Consider the following 22447-nt stretch of genomic DNA (forward strand, 5'->3'; position numbering starts at 1 on the left):
GGCAGTAATACTCTGAAAAAACAAAGGAAGTTGGATTAGAAGTAAAGGATAAGAAAACAAAATTCACGATGGTAGAAAGAAATTACAGAACAAAAAAACGGGAAACTCTGCAGATCGATTATCACATCTGTGGAGTAGATGAGTTTAAATATCTGAGTTAGTAGTAAACCACAAAAACGGCGAGAAGCAAGAAATACATGCGACGATCAAAGCCGCACCCAGAGCATCATTGTATTATATTGTATGTTAAGCGGAGACCTAGAAACGACGGAGAGGCTCCGTCCCCGCCGCAGCCGCAGTGGTCCACAACCCCACGACGACTACCGCAGACCACTTCACCCCTCCGCCGCCCCACACCGAACCCAGGCTTATTGTGCGGTTCGGCCCCCGGTGGACCCCCCACGGAACGTCTCACACCAGACGAGTGTAACCCCTATGTTTGCGTGCTAGAGTAGTGGTGGTGTACGCGTACGTGGAGAACTTGTTTGCGCAGCAATCGCCGACATAGTGTAACTGAGGCGGAATAAGGGGAACCACCCCGCATTCGCCGAGGTAGATGGAAAACCGCCTAAAAACCATCCACAGACTGGCCGGTCATCGGACCTCGACACAAATCCGCCGCGTGGATTCGTGCCAGGGACCAGGCGCTCCTTCCTGCCCGGACAGAGCATCATACTCAATCAACAAAGTGTCATCTAAAATTTTTTCAAGAGGAACCAAAGTAAGAATATATAAAACCATAATCAAATCCATATTGCTATATGGGGCAGAAATATGGAGAATAGATAAATACACGCTGAAAATAAAACCTTGCGAAAGATATTTGGGCCAATGTATGAGGGAGGAGAATCGCGAAGAAGAAAGAACAAGGAGCTCAACACCCAGTCATCACGAGGCAGAGAAATTACTGAGAGAAGTCTCAGAGAATAAACCGGATGGACGAAGACCTCTAGGAAGGCTGAAAATGAGATGGAGAGACCAAGTTGCCAAGGATCTCCAGGTACTGGGAGTAAGGAAACAAGATAGAGAATACAGATTACTGTGGATAGGCTACTTGACGAGTCCAAAAACCGACTGCGGTTTGTGGAGCCAGGAGAGTAAGTCTGAATTTTCCGTCCTTCTGTTATTCATCTAGAAGCTACCTAGAGGTTTGTCATATATTACGTCCTCTCATTGATATCTGTAGGCCTGCTTCTGTCGCTTGTTTCTTGAGATACGTGGTTTCGTTAACCGCATCTTCTACTGGTTTCTACAATACCACAATATCGCCTGAGAATGCAAATGGGAAAGTCAGTTTCCCTTTCTCACTCCGGTTTCAATCCTAAAGGCCTCTGAGAGCTTTGCTGTGAATTTGTCCCACATATTTATTGTTTATATTTACGTATTTATTTCTGGCGACGAACAGATTTCTCCCAATGAGAGCCTAGTTTGATACCATCAGTGTAGAACGTTAGGCATCATTAACAGAGCCACAACCTCACGTCTTCTTGCATGCCTCATCGCTATCAAAGTGAAGTCCTCGAAGGTGTTCTTTAAATATTGGAAACAAATGAAAATCGGATGGGGCCAAGTCGGGGCTCTATGGAGGATGACGAGTGACAGTGAACACAAGACATCGGATTGTTGCAGAGGTCGAAGCGGTTGTGTGTGGTATGGCATCGTCATACTGAAGGAGGAGGTGCTCCATGTCTGGACGAACTCGATTACAACACGCTGTTTCTTCACGCACTGACATAGTTACGTCGCACACCTTCAACTTACACGCTACAACGCGGAGCCCTCTAGCGGTAGAGGATTGCAATTTGCCACCGAAGCGGTAAATTCGACCGAGTAATATTCATGACACGTAATACCTCAACCGATATTGTGAACAGAATTAAAAATTCGGAGGCATATTTCCGCACGCTCTAGTACACCATTTAGAGCGTTCCAAAGCTACCAGCGCATTCTTGTAAGCGAGTGACTAATATTTTGTCCGACGAGCTTGTAGAGACAGACGTCGCCTTCACAGGTACAACACGATGCTGCGCGTGCAGAAGAAGGTGGTTCTGCCGGTACGCGAGACGGGACGCGCCCAAGGAGCGCCAGTTCCAGGGCACGTCGCCGTCTTCTCGTCGTACCCGGGAGTCATCGGCTCCGTCGACGACTTCTACGTTCTGTCCTCCGGGCTCGTCGCAGTGGAGACCACAATAGGAAACAACAACGCGTCGCTCTGGAGCAACGTGCGGCCGCGTGGACAGGTAAGGCAAGCACGACTAATTGAACGCCACCACTAAATGGTGCGGGAGGCGCGTGTTGCAATGAAAGTGGAACCACCTGCTGCATTAGGGTGCGGTCACAATGGCACAGACATCGGCCGAAGACTGCCGTCTTCTCAAACCAGTACGCCACTACATGCGCGGTCACAATGTAGCCGATGTCATCGTCCGAACGCAGAGATTTTGGACGACAATCGGTGAAATTCAAATCAGTTTGTTTTCTTCGGACATATCGACCGATACGAAACGAAACATGGCCTGTGAAAAACTGGTAAGTTCAGTCAGTATGTGGCATAGTAGTATGTGGCGTCCTGAGGATGCAACCATTATAAGCGGGATATTGTTCGAAATCTGGACTGAAATCATAGGTTTAATGGCAAGCAAAGTAGGCAAAATATTTATCGGAAATTTTAGATGTAAATTATAACCTTACAAAATAATTTGTTCAAGTGAGAAGGATGACGTATAGTATGCTTAAAGTCACTGCAGTGGATGTTTTTAGGGTTGTGGTAGGTGGACATCAGCTGTCTATAAATTATTGCTATATTTTTCGTGTTGAGCCTCTATGGACTGTGTGGTAACAACCAATTTCATTTTAGTGTCTTGGTCTTGTTTTTGTTCCAGCATTGATTTCCTGCCAGTATCTTCTAAGCCCACGAAGAAGTGCCTGTTTATGCTCTTCGGACAAAGGTCCTCTCCGTCTTTTGGACGTTGATGCCATTTTAAAACCTTGGTAGTTGTTCACCAATCTTCTAAATTTGTTCCTGTCAGGAATTTCTCTCTGAGATATCAATCTGCCTAAGAACTTTTTCACATTCTTCGAATCATCTCGGCCTTGTTTCCTTAGATTGGATGAAACCCCATATTCTTTCCGTTAGTCGGTCACCGTCCATCCTCATGAGATAACCGTAAAATAACAATCGTCTCTTCTTAACGGATGCTGTGATAGGTTCTGTCTTGCTGTACAAGTCCTCATTTGCTCTCATTCGCCATTGTCCATCAACCCATCTATTACCTAGGATTTTCCTTAATATCCTACGCTCTCGCTTTTCCAGCCGCTCAACTTGACCTTGTCTATTCATAGTCTAAGTTTCGGACGCACATAAGGCCTCAGATTTTACGACTGTATTATAATATAGGAACTTGGCCCCTATACTCATAGATTTTTTGTTATGGGTATTATTTGTCAGTTGGTAAGCCTGGTCTAACTTCCTCATCTTGACGTTAATTGCTTCTTCTTCTAATCCATTCTCCTGGATAACTTCACCGAGATACCTGAAATTTGTAACTCGTCCGATTTTTCCCAGATTGGTGATCATCCATTCAGCTCCATCACAGATGCTCGTCATACATTTTGTCTTTTGGGTACAGATCTAGAGTCCAACTTTTTCAGCAATTTCTGACAGCCTATTGATCTTGTTGACTGCTGACTCCGTTGTTAGCAAAAAAGACCAGGTCATCCGCAAAGGCTAAGCAGTCAATGTACACCCCTTTGTTCTTAGGACCAAGTCTGAACCGCTCTTAATTTGTTTCTTCTTGGGCTAACAACTTTCTCCACTCTCGAATGAAAAAGGAGTGGGGATAGTGCATCTCCTTGTCATACGCCCGTGCTCATTGTAAAGGGTTCTGAAATCTTACCCATAAATTTTATTTTTGACACTGTATTAGTAACAGTTTGTTTGATCAGCTTTCTTGATGTATTATCCACACCACATTCTTCCAAAATATTCATTAATGCCTCTCGATCGATGGAGTCATATGCCTTCTGAAAATCAACAAACACGACCACGTAGTTATTTCCTCCAGTTTTTTTTTTTTCCTGATGATGATCTTCAGGTTAAAGATCTGTTCTGAGCAAGAACGGCCATTTCGAAAATCAGCTTGATATTTCCCAATCAGTTGTTCAAGATGACCTATTGTGTTCTGTATTGCTTTGGAGAATATCTTATGTGCAACAAATACTAATGAGACGTCCCTATAGTTATTGACATTCTTTTTATCGCCTCTTTTTGTGTAGTGGTTGGATTAAAGGTGACTGCCATTCTGTTGTTATCATCCCAGTTCTCCAAATCTCCTCAAAAAGTTGGACTAGTACATCTAGAGTTTAATTATTTGCCAGCTTCAGTAGTTCCGCCACTACAGAATCCTCTCCAGCTGCCTTGTTATTCTTAAGGTTGTTGATGATCTCTTTGATCTCTCTTTACCAGGTGGAGATGAGTTGGGTAGTTTCTGGATCGGGGCACATTCAGGGAATCTTTCTCTCGGTTAATCACAGTTGAGTAGGTTTTCAAAATAACGAGACACGATCGTGCAGTTTCCTTTCTTGGTCAGACCTAGCTTTCTATTTTCGTCTCTAAAACAAAGACTAGGGGCTTGGTATCCTTTCAAATTCGACTTGAACGTCTGATAGAAGTCTCTGGCATTGTTTCTCCGCAAATCCTGATCGATCTGTTCTAACTGCTGTTTCTCAATCGCTTAGCCCTTCGTAAAGTTCTGGCTGCATATTTTCGAACTTCACAGAATACATCAAAATCTTCAGGTCTCCTGGTCGAGTTCCACTTTTTCCAGTCATTTGTTCTTTGGGCACCACCTCATCACAAACCTCATTCTATCATCTATGCTTTCTGTTTTTAACTGTATTAGCTGCCTGTTCGATCTCGGAGGCTATGTCCGTCCATTTATGAGATTCAAATGTCAGTTGCTGGTGGTATTGTTCCAACGCGTTTTGATTGATTTTGAGCTTCGCAACGTCATATTTATGAATTTTATTTCGGGGCTTCACGCCGGCCGCGGTGGTCTCGCGGTTCTAGGCGCGCAGTCCGGAACCGTGCGACTGCTACGGTCGCAGGTTCGAATCCTGCCTCGGGCATGGATGTGTGTGATGTCCTTAGGTTAGTTAGGTTTAAGTAGTTCTAAGTTCTAGGGGACTGATGACCACAGTAGTTGAGTCCTATAGTGCTCAGAGCCATTTGAATCATTTTTTTCGGGGCTTCACGGCCTTATTGAGAGTGATGAAATTCATTTTGATCTTGGAGAGGTAATGATCAGAGTCAAACTGGGCACTTTCTGTACTTTAACATTCATTATTTCCTTAATTGCTCTCGTAGAGATTGCTACATGATCAATCTGTTTCCACACATATTGCCTGCTGATCGCCAAGTCTTTTGTTTACTTGGCTTGTTTTTGTAAAATGTTGACATTATCTGGAGACTCAAGGATCGATACAGATTGACGAGTCTTGTATCATTTCTGTTAGTCATCCTACGAGCAGCATACTTCCAATTGTTGATCTGAATTGCGGTTCTATTCCCCGCTGAGCGATACACCAAGTAGGATCTTTATGTTCTTAGATGATATTTTATGTAACTGCCCTTCAAGAAGGTGCCATAACTGTTCAACTTTCTCGGGCTTACGTCTGTTGTCTTCATTGACTGGTGCATGCGCATTAATCAGTGTTTATCCTTTGTTACCACAACTGAGGGTTAGGATAGAAAGTCTCTCAGAAGGACTGAAAAACTCCACGATTGAACTGACAACCTTCTTACGAACAACAAAAGCTGTGTCAAGTACAGGCATGTTCTTACCTATTTTGACTGCCTTTATAAATCCTGTAACCTTCAAAGTTCAGTATTATTACTGCTTATTCGTGTTTTGGATGCCAATTGTGTGGTAAGTTTGTTTCTGTTAGATGAGGTCTTTTGCAAATGAGGTGTATGTGTTCCCACTTCAGTGTTTTAGGTGTTCAGAGTCTGTTGTACGCAATAAAGTTTGTTTGTCTTTCACATACATACTGAATGACTGGTCACTGAAGAGTAACCCATGTATGTCTGCTCAAACTTCAAATAAATTCGGCAAAACGGTGTTACTTTTCAGTGCCACCACGAAATCTCGAGTATTTAAAGCCGAAAACCAGTACTTGAAACACTTAGGATGAAGGAGGCTAATTTCGAGAAGTGTGGTTCGAGCTCTATTAAGAAAAAAAGATAGTCACGTTAAAGGTGTAGCTCTGGCTCAAGTAAAACAAGAAGAGACACTTCGACACACGACATTCGCGAGTGCATCTTTCCAGTATTTAGGCCTATACCAAATTTTGACCCCCCACCCCCATGAACCATAGACCTTGTCGTTGGTGAGGAGGCTTGCGTGCCTCAACGATGCAGATAGCCGTACCGTAGGTGCAACCACAACGGAGGGGTATCTGTTGAGAGGCCAGACAAACGTGTGGTTCCTGAAGAGGGGCAGCAGCCTTTTCAGTAGTTGCAGGGGCACCAGTCTGGATGATTGACTGATCAGGCCTTGTAACACTAACCAAAACGGCCTTGCTGTGCTGGTATTTCAAACGGCTGAAAGCAAGGGGAAACTACAGCTGTAATTTTTCCCGAGGGCATGCAGCTTTACTGTATGGTTAAATGAAGATGGCGTCCTCTTGAGTAAAATATTCCGGACGTAAAATAGTCCCCCATTCGGATCTCCGGGCGGGGACTACTCAAGAGGACATCGTTATCAGGAGAAAGAAAACTGGCATTCTACGGATCGGAGCGTGGAATGTCAGATCCTATAATCGGGCAGGTAGGTTAGAAAATTTAAAAAGGGAAATGGATAGGTTAAAGTTAGATATAGTGGGAATTAGTGAAGTTCGGTGGCAGGAGGAACAAGACTTTTGGTCAGGTGAATACAGGGTTATAAATACAAAATCAAATAGGGGTAATGCAGGAGTAGGTTTAATGATGAATAAAAAAATAGGAGTACGGGTAAGCTACTACAAACAGCATAGTGAACGCATTATTGTGGCTAAGACAGACACGAAGCCCACGCCTACTACAGTAGTACAAGTTTATATGCCAACTAGCTCTGCAGATGACGAAGAAATTGAAGAAATATATGATGAGACAAAAGAAATTATTCAGATAGGGAGACGAAAATTTAATAGTCATGGGTGACTGGAATTCGATAGTAGGAAAAGGAACAGAAGGAAACGTAGTAGGTGAATATGGATTGGGGCGAAGAAATGAAAGAGGAAGGCGTCTGGTAGAATTTTGCACAGAGCATAACTTAATCATAGCTAACACTTGGTTCAAGAATCGTAAAAGAAGATTGTATACATGGAAGAAGCCTGTATACATGGAAGAAGCCTGGAGATACTGACAGGTTTCAGATATATTATATAATGGTAAGACAGAGATTTAGGAACTAGGTTTTAAATTTAAAACCTAGTTCCTAAATCTCTGTCTTACCATTTCCAGGGGCAGATGTGGACTCTGGCCACAGTCGATTGGTTATGAACTGTAGATTAAAACTGAAAAAACTGCAAAAAGATGGGAATTTAAAGAGATGGGACCTGGACAAACTGACTAAACCAGAAGTTGTACAGAGTTTCAGGGAGAGCGTAAGGGAAGAATTGACAAGAATGGGGAAAAGAATGCAGTAGAAGAAGAATGGGTAGCTTTGAGGGATGAAGTAGTGAAGGCAGCAAGAGGATCAAGTAGGTAAAAAGACGAGGGCTAGTAGAAATCTTTGGGTGACAGAAAAAATATTGAATTTAATTGATGAAAGAAGAAAATATAAAAATGCAGTAAATGAAGCAGGCAAAAAGGAATACAAACGTCTCAAATATGAGATCGACAGGAAGTGCAAAATGGCTAATCAGGAATGCTAAGAGGACAAATGTAAGGATGTAGAGGTTTATCTCACTAGGGGTAAGATAGACATTGCCTACAGGAGAATGAAAGAGACCTTTGGAGAAAAGAGAACCACTTGCATGAATATCAACAGCTCAGATGGAAACCCAGTCCTAAGCAAAGAAGGGAAAGCAGAAAGGTGGGAGGAGTATATAGAGTGTCTATAAAAGGGCGATGTACTTCAGGGCAATATTATGGAAATGGAAGAGGATGTAGATGAAGATGAAATGGGAGATATGATACTGCGTGAATAGTTTGACAGAGCACTGAAAGACCTAAGTCGAAACAAGGCCCCGGAAGTGGACAACATTCCATTAGAACTACTGACAGCCTTGAGAGAGCCAGTCCTGACAAAACTCTACCATCTGGTGAGCAAGATGTATGAGACAGGCGAAATACCCACAGACTTCAAGAAGAATATAATAATCCCAATCCCAAAGAAAGCAGGTGTTGACAGATGTGAAAATTACCGAACTATCAGTTTAATAAGTCACGGCTGCAAAATACTAACCTGAATTCTTTACGGACGAATGGAAAAACTGGTAGAAGCCGACCTCGGGGAAGATCAGTTCGGATTTCGTAGAAATATTGGAACACGTGAGGCACTACTGACCCTACGACTTATCTTAGAAGAAAGATTAAGGAAAGGCAAACCTACGTTTATAGCATTTGTAGATAGAGAAAGCTTTGACAATGTTGATTGGAATACTCTCTTTCAAATTCTGAAGGTGGCAGGGGTAAAACACAGGGAGCGAAAGGCTATTTACAATTTGTACAGAAACCAGATGGCACTTATAAGAGTTTGGTCTCTTTCTCCAAGCAACCCAACCCCCCCCCCCCCCCCCCCCGCACTTATAAGAGTCGAGGGGCATGAAAGGGAAGCAGCGGTTGGGAAGGGAGTGAGACAGGGTTGTAGCCTCTCCCCAATGTTATTCAATCTGCATATTGAGCAAGCAGTAAAGGAAATAAAAGAAAAATTCGGAGTAGGTGTTAAAATCCATGGAGAAGAAATAAAAACTTTGAAGTTTGCCGATGACATTGTAATTCTGTCAGAGACAGCAAAGGACATGGAAGAGCAGTTGAACGGAATGGACAGTGTCTTGAAAAGAGGGTATAAGATGAACATCAACAAAAACAAAACGAGGATAATGGAATGTAGTCGAATTAAATCGGGTGATGCTGAGGGAATTAGAAGAGAAAATGAGACACTTAAAGTAGTAAAGGTATTTTTCTATTTGGGGTGCAAAATAACTGATGATGGTCGAAGTAGAGGGGATATAAAATGTAGACTGGCAATGGCAAGGAAAGCGTTTCTGAAGAAGAGAAATTTGTTAACATCGAGTATAGATTTAAGTGTCAGGAAGTCGTTTCTGAAAGTATTTGTATGGAGTGTAGCCATGTATGGAAGTGAAACATGGACGATAAATAGTTTGGACAAGAAGAGAATAGAAGTTTTCGAAATGTGGTGCTACAGAAGAATGCTGAAGATTAGATGGGTAGATCACATAACTAATGAGGAGGTATTGAACAGAATTGGAGAGAAGAGGAGTTTGTGGCACAACTTGACTAGAAGAAGGGATCGGTTGGTAGGACATATTCTGAGGCATCAAGGGATCACCAATTTAGTATTGGAGGGCAGTTTGGAGGCTAAAAATCGTAGAGGGAGACCAAGAGATGAATACTCTAAGCAGATTCAGAAGGATGTAGGTTGCAGTACTTACTGGGAGATGAAGCAGCTTGCACAGGATAGAGTAGCACGGAGAGCTGCATCACAGCAGTCTCTGGACTGAAGACCACAACAACAACACCAAATTTTGAAAAGTACAAGTTGAAAGTTTGTGTGTGGTCTGCTAGATGCTACTTCCGATGTCGTAAACACTAATTAAAAGCTAATATTTTCAGTCTTGCACTCCAGCTACTACGAAACATGAAACCTTTTTACTTCCTTTCTCAAATCCGCTGGGAAAATGTTAAACAGCATTGACGTTTCCAGTACTAGAATTTAATTTTTGGAGCATACTTCTACTAATACATTAATTTTTACCATTATTAGAATAAAGTGAGTTGCTGTGAAACTACAAATCTGCCTTTCATTAACTGAATGATACCTGCTTACTCACACGCAAATTTTAGCCATGCATCATATAATAGTAACATTATCTAAAAAATTGCTCTGAGCACTATGGGACTTAACATCTGAGGTCATCAGCCCCTATAACTTAGAACTACTTAGACCTAACTGCGCGACCGCTACGGTCGCAGGTTCGAATCCTGCCTCGGGCATGGATGTGTGTGATGTCCTTAGGATAGTTAGGTTTAAGTAGTTCTGAGTTCTAGGGGACTGATGACCTGGGAAGCTATGTCCCATAGTGCTCAGAGCCAAACCTAACTAACCTATGGACATCACACACATCCATGCCCGAGGCAGGATTCGAATCTGCGACCGTGGCGGTCGCGCGGTTCTAGACTGAAGCGCCTAGAACCGCTCGGCCACACCAGCCGGCAACATTATCTAGTTTCACCATGCAAATTAATCATTATGTCCTCACAACCTCATTGGCAACAACTTTATACACCGAATTCCCACGTCCTACCACTGTAGCGTAATAAACTGTACTCACAAGTTTTGCAGAGATCCTTAATGTGATGTGTTGTGTTGTTGTAAGTTAAAGCGTTTTGAACTTTTGTGGCCTGGCGTTTTTCCCTTCATCTCAAATAGTCGTAAAACTTGTGTGGTAATTCCAATGACGTTCTTTTCGAGACTGATACAGCTCATTTACATGCATTCGGCGTATTTTAAATAGCTAACGCCCCAGTGCAGCACTAGTCTCCAAGCACAGAAGCGAAGCAGGACGAAGGAGATCGGACGCACCGTGCCCAAGCTGTCGGCCGATGTCATCTGACGACCTATGGCGATGGCGTCTCACTACCATTTTCGGTCTCACTGTGATTGCAGCGTTAGGGGAAGAGCACGCCTGTCACTACGATGGATGCTAGTGTGCCGCCATTCTAAGATTGTACAAAGAGAATGGAAATTTTTTTTGTACAAATCGATTTAGTGTTTCCCGAAGTATTCGCCTAAAAGGCTGCACATATGAGCGATGGATCGCAGCGATTCGTAGCAAGCGATGTCGTGCAATACACGCGATTCGCCAAGCAATTTGAACCAGTATGCGAACTGCAGGTTATTTTGCAGAATGTATTACATTTTTCACTCACGCTCAAGTGGATTGGTTATATCTTTACAGAGTGTTAATAACATTCATTTTTCGTTTGTTAGTCTTACATTTATTTTTGTTCATTTGTTTTATAGTTTAACTACATGTGTTTACACAATTTGTTTTTTAAATCTCAATGTGTTGTCAGAAATATTATCAGTAGCAGCGCTACTGATTACCATAACAATAGATATAAATTGTATGGGGCTGAGTTAGGCTGCTCGATGTAAGTGACTTTAGTACAACTGTATAATTGATTTGCCTTGAACATTTAAGTTACGTCCACTTAATATTGTGGTACGTCATTCTGTTTAGAAGTTAAAAACGTTAATAATGCGTGTAGTTATTTCATAAGTAACTCAGAATTACCAGATGGAGCCCAATGTATCGAGACTATTACTGTGAAACTACTGTCAGTTCTACTTCTACTGCACAAGCTTAAAAATGCTAATCACGGCAAAATCGGATGATGTATTTTGTGTCACATGTCAATCAAAACCATAACTATGCTTAATAACTAGACAAAGCACCCCTATTGCTACATATCGCATATGGTACATCACATTGCGTCGGAATTTAAAACGATTCTCTGGAAGATCGCACGGACGGGCCGCTGCGAACCTTCGCTCGGTATGTAGGGCGCTTCAAATATTTATTCGTATTCGCTTGTGCTCGAACTAATTAGGGAATCGTTTTCTCCTCTCTGCTGTCGATACCTCAGAAAAACGATTTGAGGTAACGAAAATCTCTGTGCGCATTGTTTTGCTTGCCACACGAAAACAGAAAGCATCCGTTAGGCAATAAATCAAGTGAATGCTTAATTCGATGTCTTCTCCCTCAAATTATGAATTGTTTAAAGCGCTCCGTGCAGCTGCCTTTTTTATGATGCACAATGATTCGATCTGAAATTTTGTGGCAGATTAAAACCGGACCTGAACTCGATTCTGTGGCCGGGCAGGTGCCTTACCGACTCAAGCACGACTCACGAGCCGGCCTCGCAGCTTTACTTCCGCCAGTACCTCGTCTCCTATCTTCCATACTTCCGCAGTGTCTTTTCTTCCAGTAGTGCCAGTCTAGCAAGGTATGCTGAAAGACTCCTATGAAGTTTGGAGGATAGGACAAGAGCTAGTGGCGGAAAAGCTGTGGGGGAGGGTTGAGAGACCTGCTTGGATAGCTCATCAGTAGAACACTTGCCTGTGAAAGGCCAAGGTCCCGAGGTCGAGTCCCGGTGCGGTACACAGTTTTAATCTGCCGGTGAGTTTCAAATCAGCGCACACTCTGCTGCAGTGCGCTCTGGAAATGACTTATTTTCCCGATGTCGTCTATGACTTGCGGCAAACAAGCTGTCGTGTAGAATTCAGCACGAACTGTTCTTCGATATTCTCAAATAGTGGTCGCGACGTATCCAATATATCGGAAGGGACAGGCAACTGTTGTCTTCAAAGAACTTCGCGAACGAAGCAGTTTTAGTTGCCGAGGTTCATCTTGGAGCAACCAGACAGTTGATGGCAGCTTAGTTTCGTTTTTATACCAAAAATCCTGCCCAGTCATATTAATGTGATCTCTTGTCAGAAGCCTGAATAACCACTTTCTCCGGCTGGGATGTGCAGGAAGACGATCAGTGAGGTAACGACAGGGATGTGGAGCCAAGCTAACTCAGTGCTGTGGCCAGCTGCGCTAGGTTTCACGGTTGAGAATCATTGCGCGAACAGCCCTATAGAGGTGGTCCCATAGATTCTCGATTGGGTTTAAATCCAGGGACATTGGTGGCCAGGCGAGTACGGTAAATTTATACTGGTGCTACCCGAACCACGTACATACACTTTGAGCTGTGTGACACGTTGCATTGTCCTGCTGGAGACATGGCCCATTGTCATTCATAAACATACCATTGTTGTTTGGGAAGATGAAGTCCACGAATGGCTGCAGATGTTCTCTAAGTAGCCAATGATAACCATTTATAGTCAATAATCGGTTCACTTGGACTAGAGGACCCAGTCCATTCCACGTAAACATAGCCCACACCATTATGGAGCCACCTCCACCTTGTACAGTGCCTTGTTGACAACTTGGGTCCATAGCTTCACGGGGTCTGCGCCACACTCGAACCCTACCACCAGCTCTTACCAACTGAAATAGGGATTTATCTGACCAAGCCACGATTCTCCAGTCGTCTAGGATCCAAGCGATATTGTCACGAGGCGCTACAGGCGATGTGCTGTTAGCAAAGGCACTCGCGTCGGTCGTCTGTTGACAGCTCATTAACGCCAATATCGCCGCACTCTCCTAACGGATACGTTCGTGGTGCGTCCCTCATTGATTTCTGATGTTGTTTCACGCAGTGGTATTTGTCTGTTAGCATTGACAACTCTCGGCAAACGCCGCTGCTCTCGATCGTTAAATCGAGGCCGTCGGCCACTGCGTTATCCGTGATGAAAGATAATGCCTGAAATTTGGTATTCCAGACACGCTCTTGACACTGTGGATCGCGGAATATTGAATTTCCTAACTATTTCCGAAATGGAATGTCCCATGCATCTACCTCCACCTACCATTCGACGTTCAAAGTCTGTTAATTCCCCTCGTACGGGTATAATCACGTCGGAAACCTTTTCACATCAATCACCTGAGTGCATATGACGGCTCCGCCTATGTACAGGGTTATTACAAATGATTGTAGCGATTTCACAGCTCTACAATAACTTTATTATTTGAGATATTTTCACAATGCTTTGCACACACATACAAAAACTCAAAAAGTTTTTTTAGGCATTCACAAATGTTCGATATGTGCCCCTTTAGTGATTCGGCAGACATCAAGCCGATGATCAAGTTCCTCCCACACTCGGCGCAGCATGTCCCCATCAATGAGTTCGAAAGCGTCGTTGATGCGAGCTCGCAGTTCTGGCACGTTTCTTGGTAGAGGAGATTTAAACACTGAATCTTTCACATAACCCCACAGAAAGAAATCGCATGGGGTTAAGTCGGGAGAGCGTGGAGGCCATGACATGAATTGCTGATCATGATCTCCACCACGACCGATCCATCGGTTTTCCAATCTCGTGTTTAAGAAATGCCGAACATCATGATGGAAGTGCGGTGGAGCACCATCCTGTTGAAAGATGAAGTCGGCGGTGTCGGTCTCCAGTTGTGGCATGAGCCAATTTTCCAGCATGTCCAGATACACGTGTCCTGTAACGTTTTTTTCGCAGAAGAAAAAGGGGCCGTAAACTTTAAACCGTGAGATTGCACAAAACACGTTAACTTTTGGTGAATTGCGAATTTGCTGCACGAATGCGTGAGGATTCTCTACCGCCCAGATTCGCACATTGTGTCTGTTCACTTCACCATTAAGAAAAAATGTTGCTTCATCACTGAAAACAAGTTTCGCACTGAACGCATCCTCTTCCATGAGCTGTTGCAACCGCGCCGAAAATTCAAAGTGTTTGACTTTGTCATCGGGTGTCAGGGCTTGTAGCAATTGTAAACGGTAAGGCTTCTGCTTTAGCCTTTTCCGTAAGATTTTCCAAACCGTCGGCTGTGGTACGTTTAGCTCCCTGCTTGCTTTATTCGTCGACTTCCGCGGGCTACGCGTGAGACTTGCCCGCACGCGTTCAACCGTTTCTTCGCTCACTGCAGGCCGACCCGTTGATTTCCCCTTACAGAGGCATCCAGAAGCTTTAAACTGCGCATACCATCGCCGAATGGAGTTAGCAGTTGGTGGATCTTTGTTGAACTTCGTCCTGAAGTGTCGTTGCACTGTTATGACTGACTGATGTGAGTGCATTTCAAGCACGACATACGCTTTCTCAGCTCCTGTCGCCATTTTGTCTCACTGCGCTCTCGAGCGCTCTGGTGACAGAAACCTGAAGTGCGCCTTCAGCCGAACAAAACTTTATGAGTTTTTCTACGTATCTGTAGTGTGTCGTGACCATATACACTCCTGGAAATTGAAATAAGAACACCGTGAATTCATTGTCCCAGGAAGGGGAAACTTTATTGACACATTCCTGGGGTCAGATACATCACATGATCACACTGACAGAACCACAGGCACATAGACACAGGCAACAGAGCATGCACAATGTCGGCACTAGTACAGTGTATATCCACCTTTCGCAGCAATGCAGGCTGCTATTCTCCCATGGAGACGATCGTAGAGATGCTGGATGTAGTCCTGTGGAACGGCTTGCCATGCCATTTCCACCTGGCGCCTCAGTTGGACCAGCGTTCGTGCTGGACGTGCAGACCGCGTGAGACGACGCTTCATCCAGTCCCAAACATGCTCAATGGGGGACAGATCCGGAGATCTTGCTGGCCAGGGTAGTTGACTTACACCTTCTAGAGCACGTTGGGTGGCACGGGATACATGCGGACGTGCATTGTCCTGTTGGAACAGCAAGTTCCCTTGCCGGTCTAGGAATGGTAGAACGATGGGTTCGATGACGGTTTGGATGTACCGTGCACTATTCAGTGTCCCCTCGACGATCACCAGTGGTGTACGGCCAGTGTAGGAGATCGCTCCCCACACCATGATGCCGGGTGTTGGCCCTGTGTGCCTCGGTCGTATGCAGTCCTGATTGTGGCGCTCACCTGCACGGAGCCAAACACGCATACGACCATCATTGGCACCAAGGCAGAAGCGTCTCTCATCGCTGAAGACGACACGTCTCCATTCGTCCCTCCATTCACGCCTGTCGCGACACCACTGGAGGCGGGCTGCACGATGTTGGGGCGTGAGCGGAAGACGGCCTAACGGTGTGCGGGACCGTAGCCCAGCTTCATGGAGACGGTTGCGAATGGTCCTCGCCGATACCCCAGGAGCAACAGTGTCCCTAATTTGCTGGGAAGTGGCGGTGCGGTCCCCTACGGCACTGCGTAGGATCCTACGGTCTTGGCGTGCATCTGTGCGTCGCTGCGGTCCGGTCCCAGGTCGACGGGCACGTGCACCTTCCGCCGACCACTGGCGACAACATCGATGTACTGTGGAGACCTCACGCCCCACGTGTTGAGCAATTCGGCGGTACGTCCACCCGGCCTCCCGCATGCCCACTATACGCCCTCGCTCAAAGTCCGTCAACTGCACATACGGTTCACGTCCACGCTGTCGCGGCATGCTACCAGTGTTAAAGACTGCGATGGAGCTCCGTATGCCACGGCAAACTGGCTGACACCGACGGCGGCGGTGCACAAATGCTGCGCAGCTAGCGCCATTCGACGGCCAACACCGCGGTTCCTGGTGTGTCCGCTGTGCCGTGCGTGTGATCATTGCTTGTACAGCCCTCTCGCAGTGTCCGGAGCAAGTATGGTGGGTCTGACACACCGGTGTCAATGTGTTCTTTTTTCCATTTCCAGGAGTGTATCAATGAATGGAGCTACAGTGAATTTATGAAATCGCTTCAGTCATTTGTAATAGCCCTGTGTAAGCGATAATACCACCATATGTATATGTGCATATCGCTATCCGATGACTTCCGTCATCTCAGTATATAGCGCATATGATCGCATGTCAGTAGTGTCAACAAATGATAAGTGATCTGCACCGGTAATTGTAATTTACACCTTGTATTTCTTTCTTCTGCCGCTAGGATGTTAAATGTCAACTTTTCAGGAACTTTACCCATCTTCTAGGCACGACATGTGTTCTATTTTGACGGTAGAGATACATGTGCAAGGTACCAAATAGTGACTCTCGACAATAGTGTTGCAAATGGTTATCAAATTCCTAAACGAAATTCGCTGTAAGATAATGACACGCGAAGTATATCTGAAGCGCCAAAATTTGTTATCGTACCATTTGCAGGAGCAAAACCACAAGAGAGATTGTAAAATTCGTGGCTTAAGTGAAGGAAGGAAACATTCTGGTTCCATGAGCGTCTTCCAATGAAATATTGCACTTTTGTGTTGATTCAGTTCCGGTTACAGTCCAGCTTTGTAACCAAAAATAAGAAAATAACGGTCAGGTAAAGAAGTCCGAAAGGACGCTGCAGACGACAGTTATAGGGAAGCACGATAACTTTTTGTGCTCAGAGGCTGGACTTCGGAATTCTACATCCAGATCTGTACGTCACAAGTCCTGCCCTCGACAATAGAGAACTGTAGTAGTAGATAGACGGGACACGGTGCAACGGGTCACCCCACTTCCAGTACTAGATTATTCAGTAATGTATGCCACAAAAACGTACAAAAGACTGGACTGTAACTTACAGGAAATTTCTTGACACCACCATTAAAACTTCCCCATGTATCTTTACTGGCACACGCTACAACAACGCGTTTTCCGCGCTATTCCTAGAATAGAACTTAACGGCTGCTAACCGGGGACTGTACAACTGGCCCTTAGTAGTGTAATGATTTGGCAAATATTTTCTGCCAAAATTTCATTTTTTTTTTTTTGTTAGGTACACCGAGAAGATAATATGTAATCTTTCTTTCCTGTTATTCCTTTTAATCTATTATTTCTGCTCTGGTAGGCAGAATCTACGGATTTCGTTAATAATTACAGCAATGCTGATCATTCGCAGACACACTCACTCACTTAAACAGCGATTGGCATTCACCCCTTCGGTTTACTTGGCTCAGTTCGTATATCCCCATCCCCTTTTATCTGCGGGAAAGTCTCTTCATTTGTAGATGCGACGGGGGATTTCCCTGGCAGAGACATCAGGTACACTATGCACACATTCAAAAATCAACTGATTTGTACAGATATCAACTTAGAATGTGTTCAAAAATGTTTGAAATGCAGCAGGGATGCGCCTCAAATGGTTCAAATGGCTCTGAGCACTATGGGACTTAACTTCTAAGGTCATCAGTCCCCTAGAACTTAGAACTACTTAAACCTAACTAACCTAAGGACATCACACACATCCATGCCCGAGGCAGGATTCGAACCTGCGACCGTAGCGGTCGCGCGACTCCGATGCGCCTCAAAATAATATGAATAATCATAGGCCAACCTGCGCTAGGAACTTGACGCTTTGTGAAGAACTTTTTTTTTTCTTCAAGAATATGAATTTGGCGCTCCCCGAAACAGCCGCTCAGGACAGGTTCCCCCCCCCCCCCCCCCCCCCCCTAGATCTAGGCCTGCGTGGGACTACATCATCACCACTCACAGTTTGTAGACACACGTGACGCATGGATGAGTACCGTCCTGTTGAAAATTGGCGCAACAATAGTACGGTACAGCCGCACGAGATTTAGCACATAAGGATGCTGGCTACCTGTGACGTGCCATTGTGTCGTCAGTTCCTTAGTCACTATCAGCCGTGACCTGAATTCACACCCAATGGCTCATCACTCGGTGAGGCCACGAGTGAAACCATAGTGCCAAACACTTAAAGAATGGGACCTCTCTCCTGGCCACCGCCATATTTGCTGACAACGGTCATCCGGTATAGCGCAGAATCCCGATTCATTGTTGTTCAAAATGCGATGCCATTCATCAGCAGTCCATGCTTCCTGATAATGGCATCTCTCTAAAGGTAACCGTTCGTGCAGTGATGTTAATGGTAGCCTACGCATGGGACGGTAATTCCCTAGTCCGGCTACTGATAGTCTACGACCAATGGTGTGGGATGAGACAGAATATTGCAAAGAGTCCGTTGGCGCACTGTCACAACTGAATGCCCCACAAATCTGGATATTGTACTATTCGACCAGCTGGTCAAGTGGATACCCACAATAAGGTTCCTTTCAAAGTGACAATGCTGATAACTGTCTCTCACGAATTCACTGCCTCTCTGTGTCCTTCAGAGGATCGCTAAATATAAGACGCTGTTAATGGTTTTTACATAGGCCCTACCCTACCCTACCCTACCAGGACTGGTAACAACCCTAAACAGGAACAACTCTGTTACACTCTCGTAATGGTGCTACCTGTCACAGAACATTGTAACTCTAACCATTTACATACCCGCCCAGTAAGGGGCAGTGCATTTTTCAAATAGATCGTGTGCTCCAATTTAACTGTCAGTTTTCCTAAAATGTCACAGAATTAGAAAAATACATTGGTTATAAAAATGTATTTCAACCATTTAAATAAACTACTCTTTTCGCTAGAAGCTTCGTATTAAAACCAGAGTTCCGAATCGACTACAAGTATATATAAAAAACTTTTTATCTCGTAGTAGGTCTCAGGTTCGAATTCTGCCTCGGGCATGGATGTGTGTGATGTCCTTGGGTTAGTTAGGTTTAATTAGTTCTAAGTTCTAGGCGACTGATGACCTCAGAAGTTAACTCGCATAGTGCTCAGAGCCATTTGAACCATTTTTTGTAGTAGGTCTGTCAGTTTCACAAAATCTCATAGTGGAGCACTGTTGGGATCAGATCGATGTATAACATTGTTGCTATTCGCCATATAGCGGAGAGGCTGAGTCACAAATAGGCACAACATAAACTCTGTCACAAAGTAGCTTTCAGCCAGTATGGCCTTCGTCAAATATGTACAGTCTATTGCAACTGAAGCCACACTGTGAGCAGCAGCACCAGTGCATGATGGGAGTGACGACTGGGTTGTGGTAAGGGGGGAGGCTGGGGTGGGCAGGGGGATAGTAAGGTGGGGTGGGGACAGTGAAGTGCTGCTGGGGAGCATGCAGGGACGAGGTGGAGAGGGTAGGACAGGTACATGCAGTCTGGGGGTTAGTCAGAGTTGCAGGGGAGAGGTCGAGGGGAGGGGGGGGTCGAGAGTAGCAGAAAAGGAGATAATTGCGATGGTGGAATGAGGGCTGTGTAGTGCTGGAATGGGAACAGGGAAGGGGCTGGATGGGTGAGGATAATGACTAATGAAGGTTGATGCCAGGAGGGTTATGGGAACGTAGGCTGTATTGCAAGGAGAGTCCCCTCCTGTGCAGTTCAGAAAAGTTGATGATGGTGGGAAGGATCCATATGGTACAGGCTTTGAAGCAGTCATTGAAATGATCTCATGTTGGGCAGCATCCTCAGCAACAGGGTGGTCCACTTGTTTCTTGGCCACAGTTTGTCAGTGGCCATTCACGGGGATAACCAGCTTGTTAGTTGTCATGCCCACATAGAATGCAGCACAGCAGTTGAGCTGAGCTTGTAGATCACATGACTCGTTTCACAGGTAGCACTGCTTTTGACGGGACGGACTGGAGTAGGTGGTGGTGGTGGTGGTGGTAGAATGTATGGGACTGGTCTTGCATCTAGGTCTATTACAGGGATATGAGCCATGAAGTAAGAGGCTGGGAGCAGGGATTGTGTAGTGATGGACGAGTACATTATGTAGGTTCGGTGGATGGTGGGATACCACTGTGGGACGGGCGGGAAGGATAGTGGACAGACATGGCGAAGAATGTAATTCAGTTGCCCAAGTCCTGGGTGGTATTGAGTAACGAGGCAAATGCTCCTCTTAAGAAATCTATAGCTGGAAACAAACTTCATGGTCTGCAGTCGAATTCGGAACTTCGGCATTTTCTTGCAGTACTGTACCTTCCGATCTTTGTTGGTACGATGGTTTTTAATCTGCCTCGAACTTCCATTACAACAGCGCTGCAGAATATTCTCTTCAAGACTATATTAGACCTGTGTCCCGTGCCTAATAAGCACAGTATCGACGGGACGTCATGCCTGAGTCACCCTTCCTTTAGCCCGACCCATAGTTAAAATAAAAGGCAGCAAGAAAAGGGAAAAGGGAATAGCGTACATCTACGTTCATCCAATAAGTTGGAAGTATCTGGCCACTCAAACGAAGCTGTCCCGTCGCTGCAGGAGATAACCCATGCAGCAAACACTCACAGATAAACCTGACCCGCGCTGTTTGTATAGAACTGCGGCCACAGACGACAGCTGAACTCGCCGTTTCAGACACTCGCTCTCTTATTATCGACGGGTATATAAATGGTCTCCCAATGAGTTGTTCCGAAATAAATGTGCTATAATTTTAGAGCTTCTGTAGTGATATGGTTTCATTGTTGCAACCACGAATTTAAGAAGACTGTATTAAAATTTCGTCAACAAATATCTGTGTCATCCTGCTGGCGAGTAGCATGCTTCGTCATTACCAGTGAACGGACCAAGCCAAGTGTAACACTGAGCGCAAAAGATTACGCGTTGAGTCGTGGTTCAGTGGTCACGGTGCTGGACTATAAAGGGGGATAGCCGGGTTCGAAACACGCTCGTGCCGTTAATTTATTTTTTTGAACTGTCGGTTCGGTCACTGAAATATTTGTTTTCTTTCTGTAGTCTTTGCAGTTGTCATTCTATACATTGGTTATAGAGTATGAGTCATGTCATGAGAATACGTTGCCGTCGCAAATAAACGCGATGAATAGTGAGAACAGGCGAGATACCACGTCTCATAGAAATTAAAACAACAAATAAACGGGTGTGAACAGTGTTACAAGAAAGAAATTACGGATTCAAAACTTCCTAAACGGAACGCAACTTCAAAAACGTTAACATATGTTTTGACAGAGCACAGAGAAACTGTATGATTGTGAAACTGCTGCGTTCATTTGTTGCAGCTTATGTGACAAACTATAATGTTTTCATAATTTTCTTCTAGGCGCTACAGTCCGGAACCGCGCGACCGCTACGGTCGCAGGTTCGAATCCTGCCTCGGGCATGGATGTGTGTGATGTCCTTAGGTTAGTTAGGTTTAAGTACTTTAAGTTCTATAGGACTGATGACCTCAGCAGTGAAGTCCCATAGTGCTCAGAGCCAGGAGGAGTTTCCCTTGTTAGCAGTCGCAGGGAAAGGTTTCTAGTGGCCAGCTGCTGCTCCGTAGTTGCCAACTTTGTCTCACGCCGCGATTAAGCAATGGGGTGGCCGTTGCATACTAGCTGACTTGACAGGACACAGCTTTTCTCCAATATTAGGGGTCACATATCAAAACATTTTAATACAAAAATATAAGGAAACTTTACCAACCTCTTAACAAACTGTTTACTCGCTCAAAACATTAAAGTCTGTAATAAGTTGAAACGACATTAACAAGCGATGTGCTTTTTCGAGCTGAAGGCGTTTGGCGCATTACACCATCTTCCCTGGAGAGATTGCTTCTCTCTCTCTCTCTCTCTCTCTCTCTCTCTCTAGCATACGCTGATCCTGGTATACATCGCCCCCAGCGCTTTCCTTTGTTTTCGACCTGTCAGTAAGCCGGACTATGTCTCCTGCATGGTGTCGTGATTCGTTTTCCATTACTCCCTGCTTCTAATTGTTACACAGAAAGGTTTATTGAAGCAGCTATAAGTTATTATATTGTCAGATGGCACTTCCCTGACCTTTCCTATATTTACATTTCCTATATGGGAGTGGGATTCACGATATTCTA

General features: G+C 44.7%; 1 protein-coding gene across 1 annotated transcript in view; it reads left to right on the forward strand.

Moving 5' to 3' along the window:
* LOC126199327 (putative phospholipase B-like 2) overlaps window positions 1-22447 on the forward strand; it is a 182636-nt gene that overhangs the window by 134107 nt on the left and 26082 nt on the right. Inside the window, exon 5 of the mRNA XM_049936175.1 lies at window positions 2012-2240. Coding sequence (XP_049792132.1) covers window positions 2012-2240 — 229 coding nt within the window. The remainder of the gene's footprint in view (window positions 1-2011; window positions 2241-22447) is intronic.

This window comes from Schistocerca nitens, chromosome 1 (assembly GCF_023898315.1).
Source record: "Schistocerca nitens isolate TAMUIC-IGC-003100 chromosome 1, iqSchNite1.1, whole genome shotgun sequence".
NCBI classification, from domain to species: Eukaryota; Metazoa; Arthropoda; class Insecta; order Orthoptera; family Acrididae; genus Schistocerca; species Schistocerca nitens.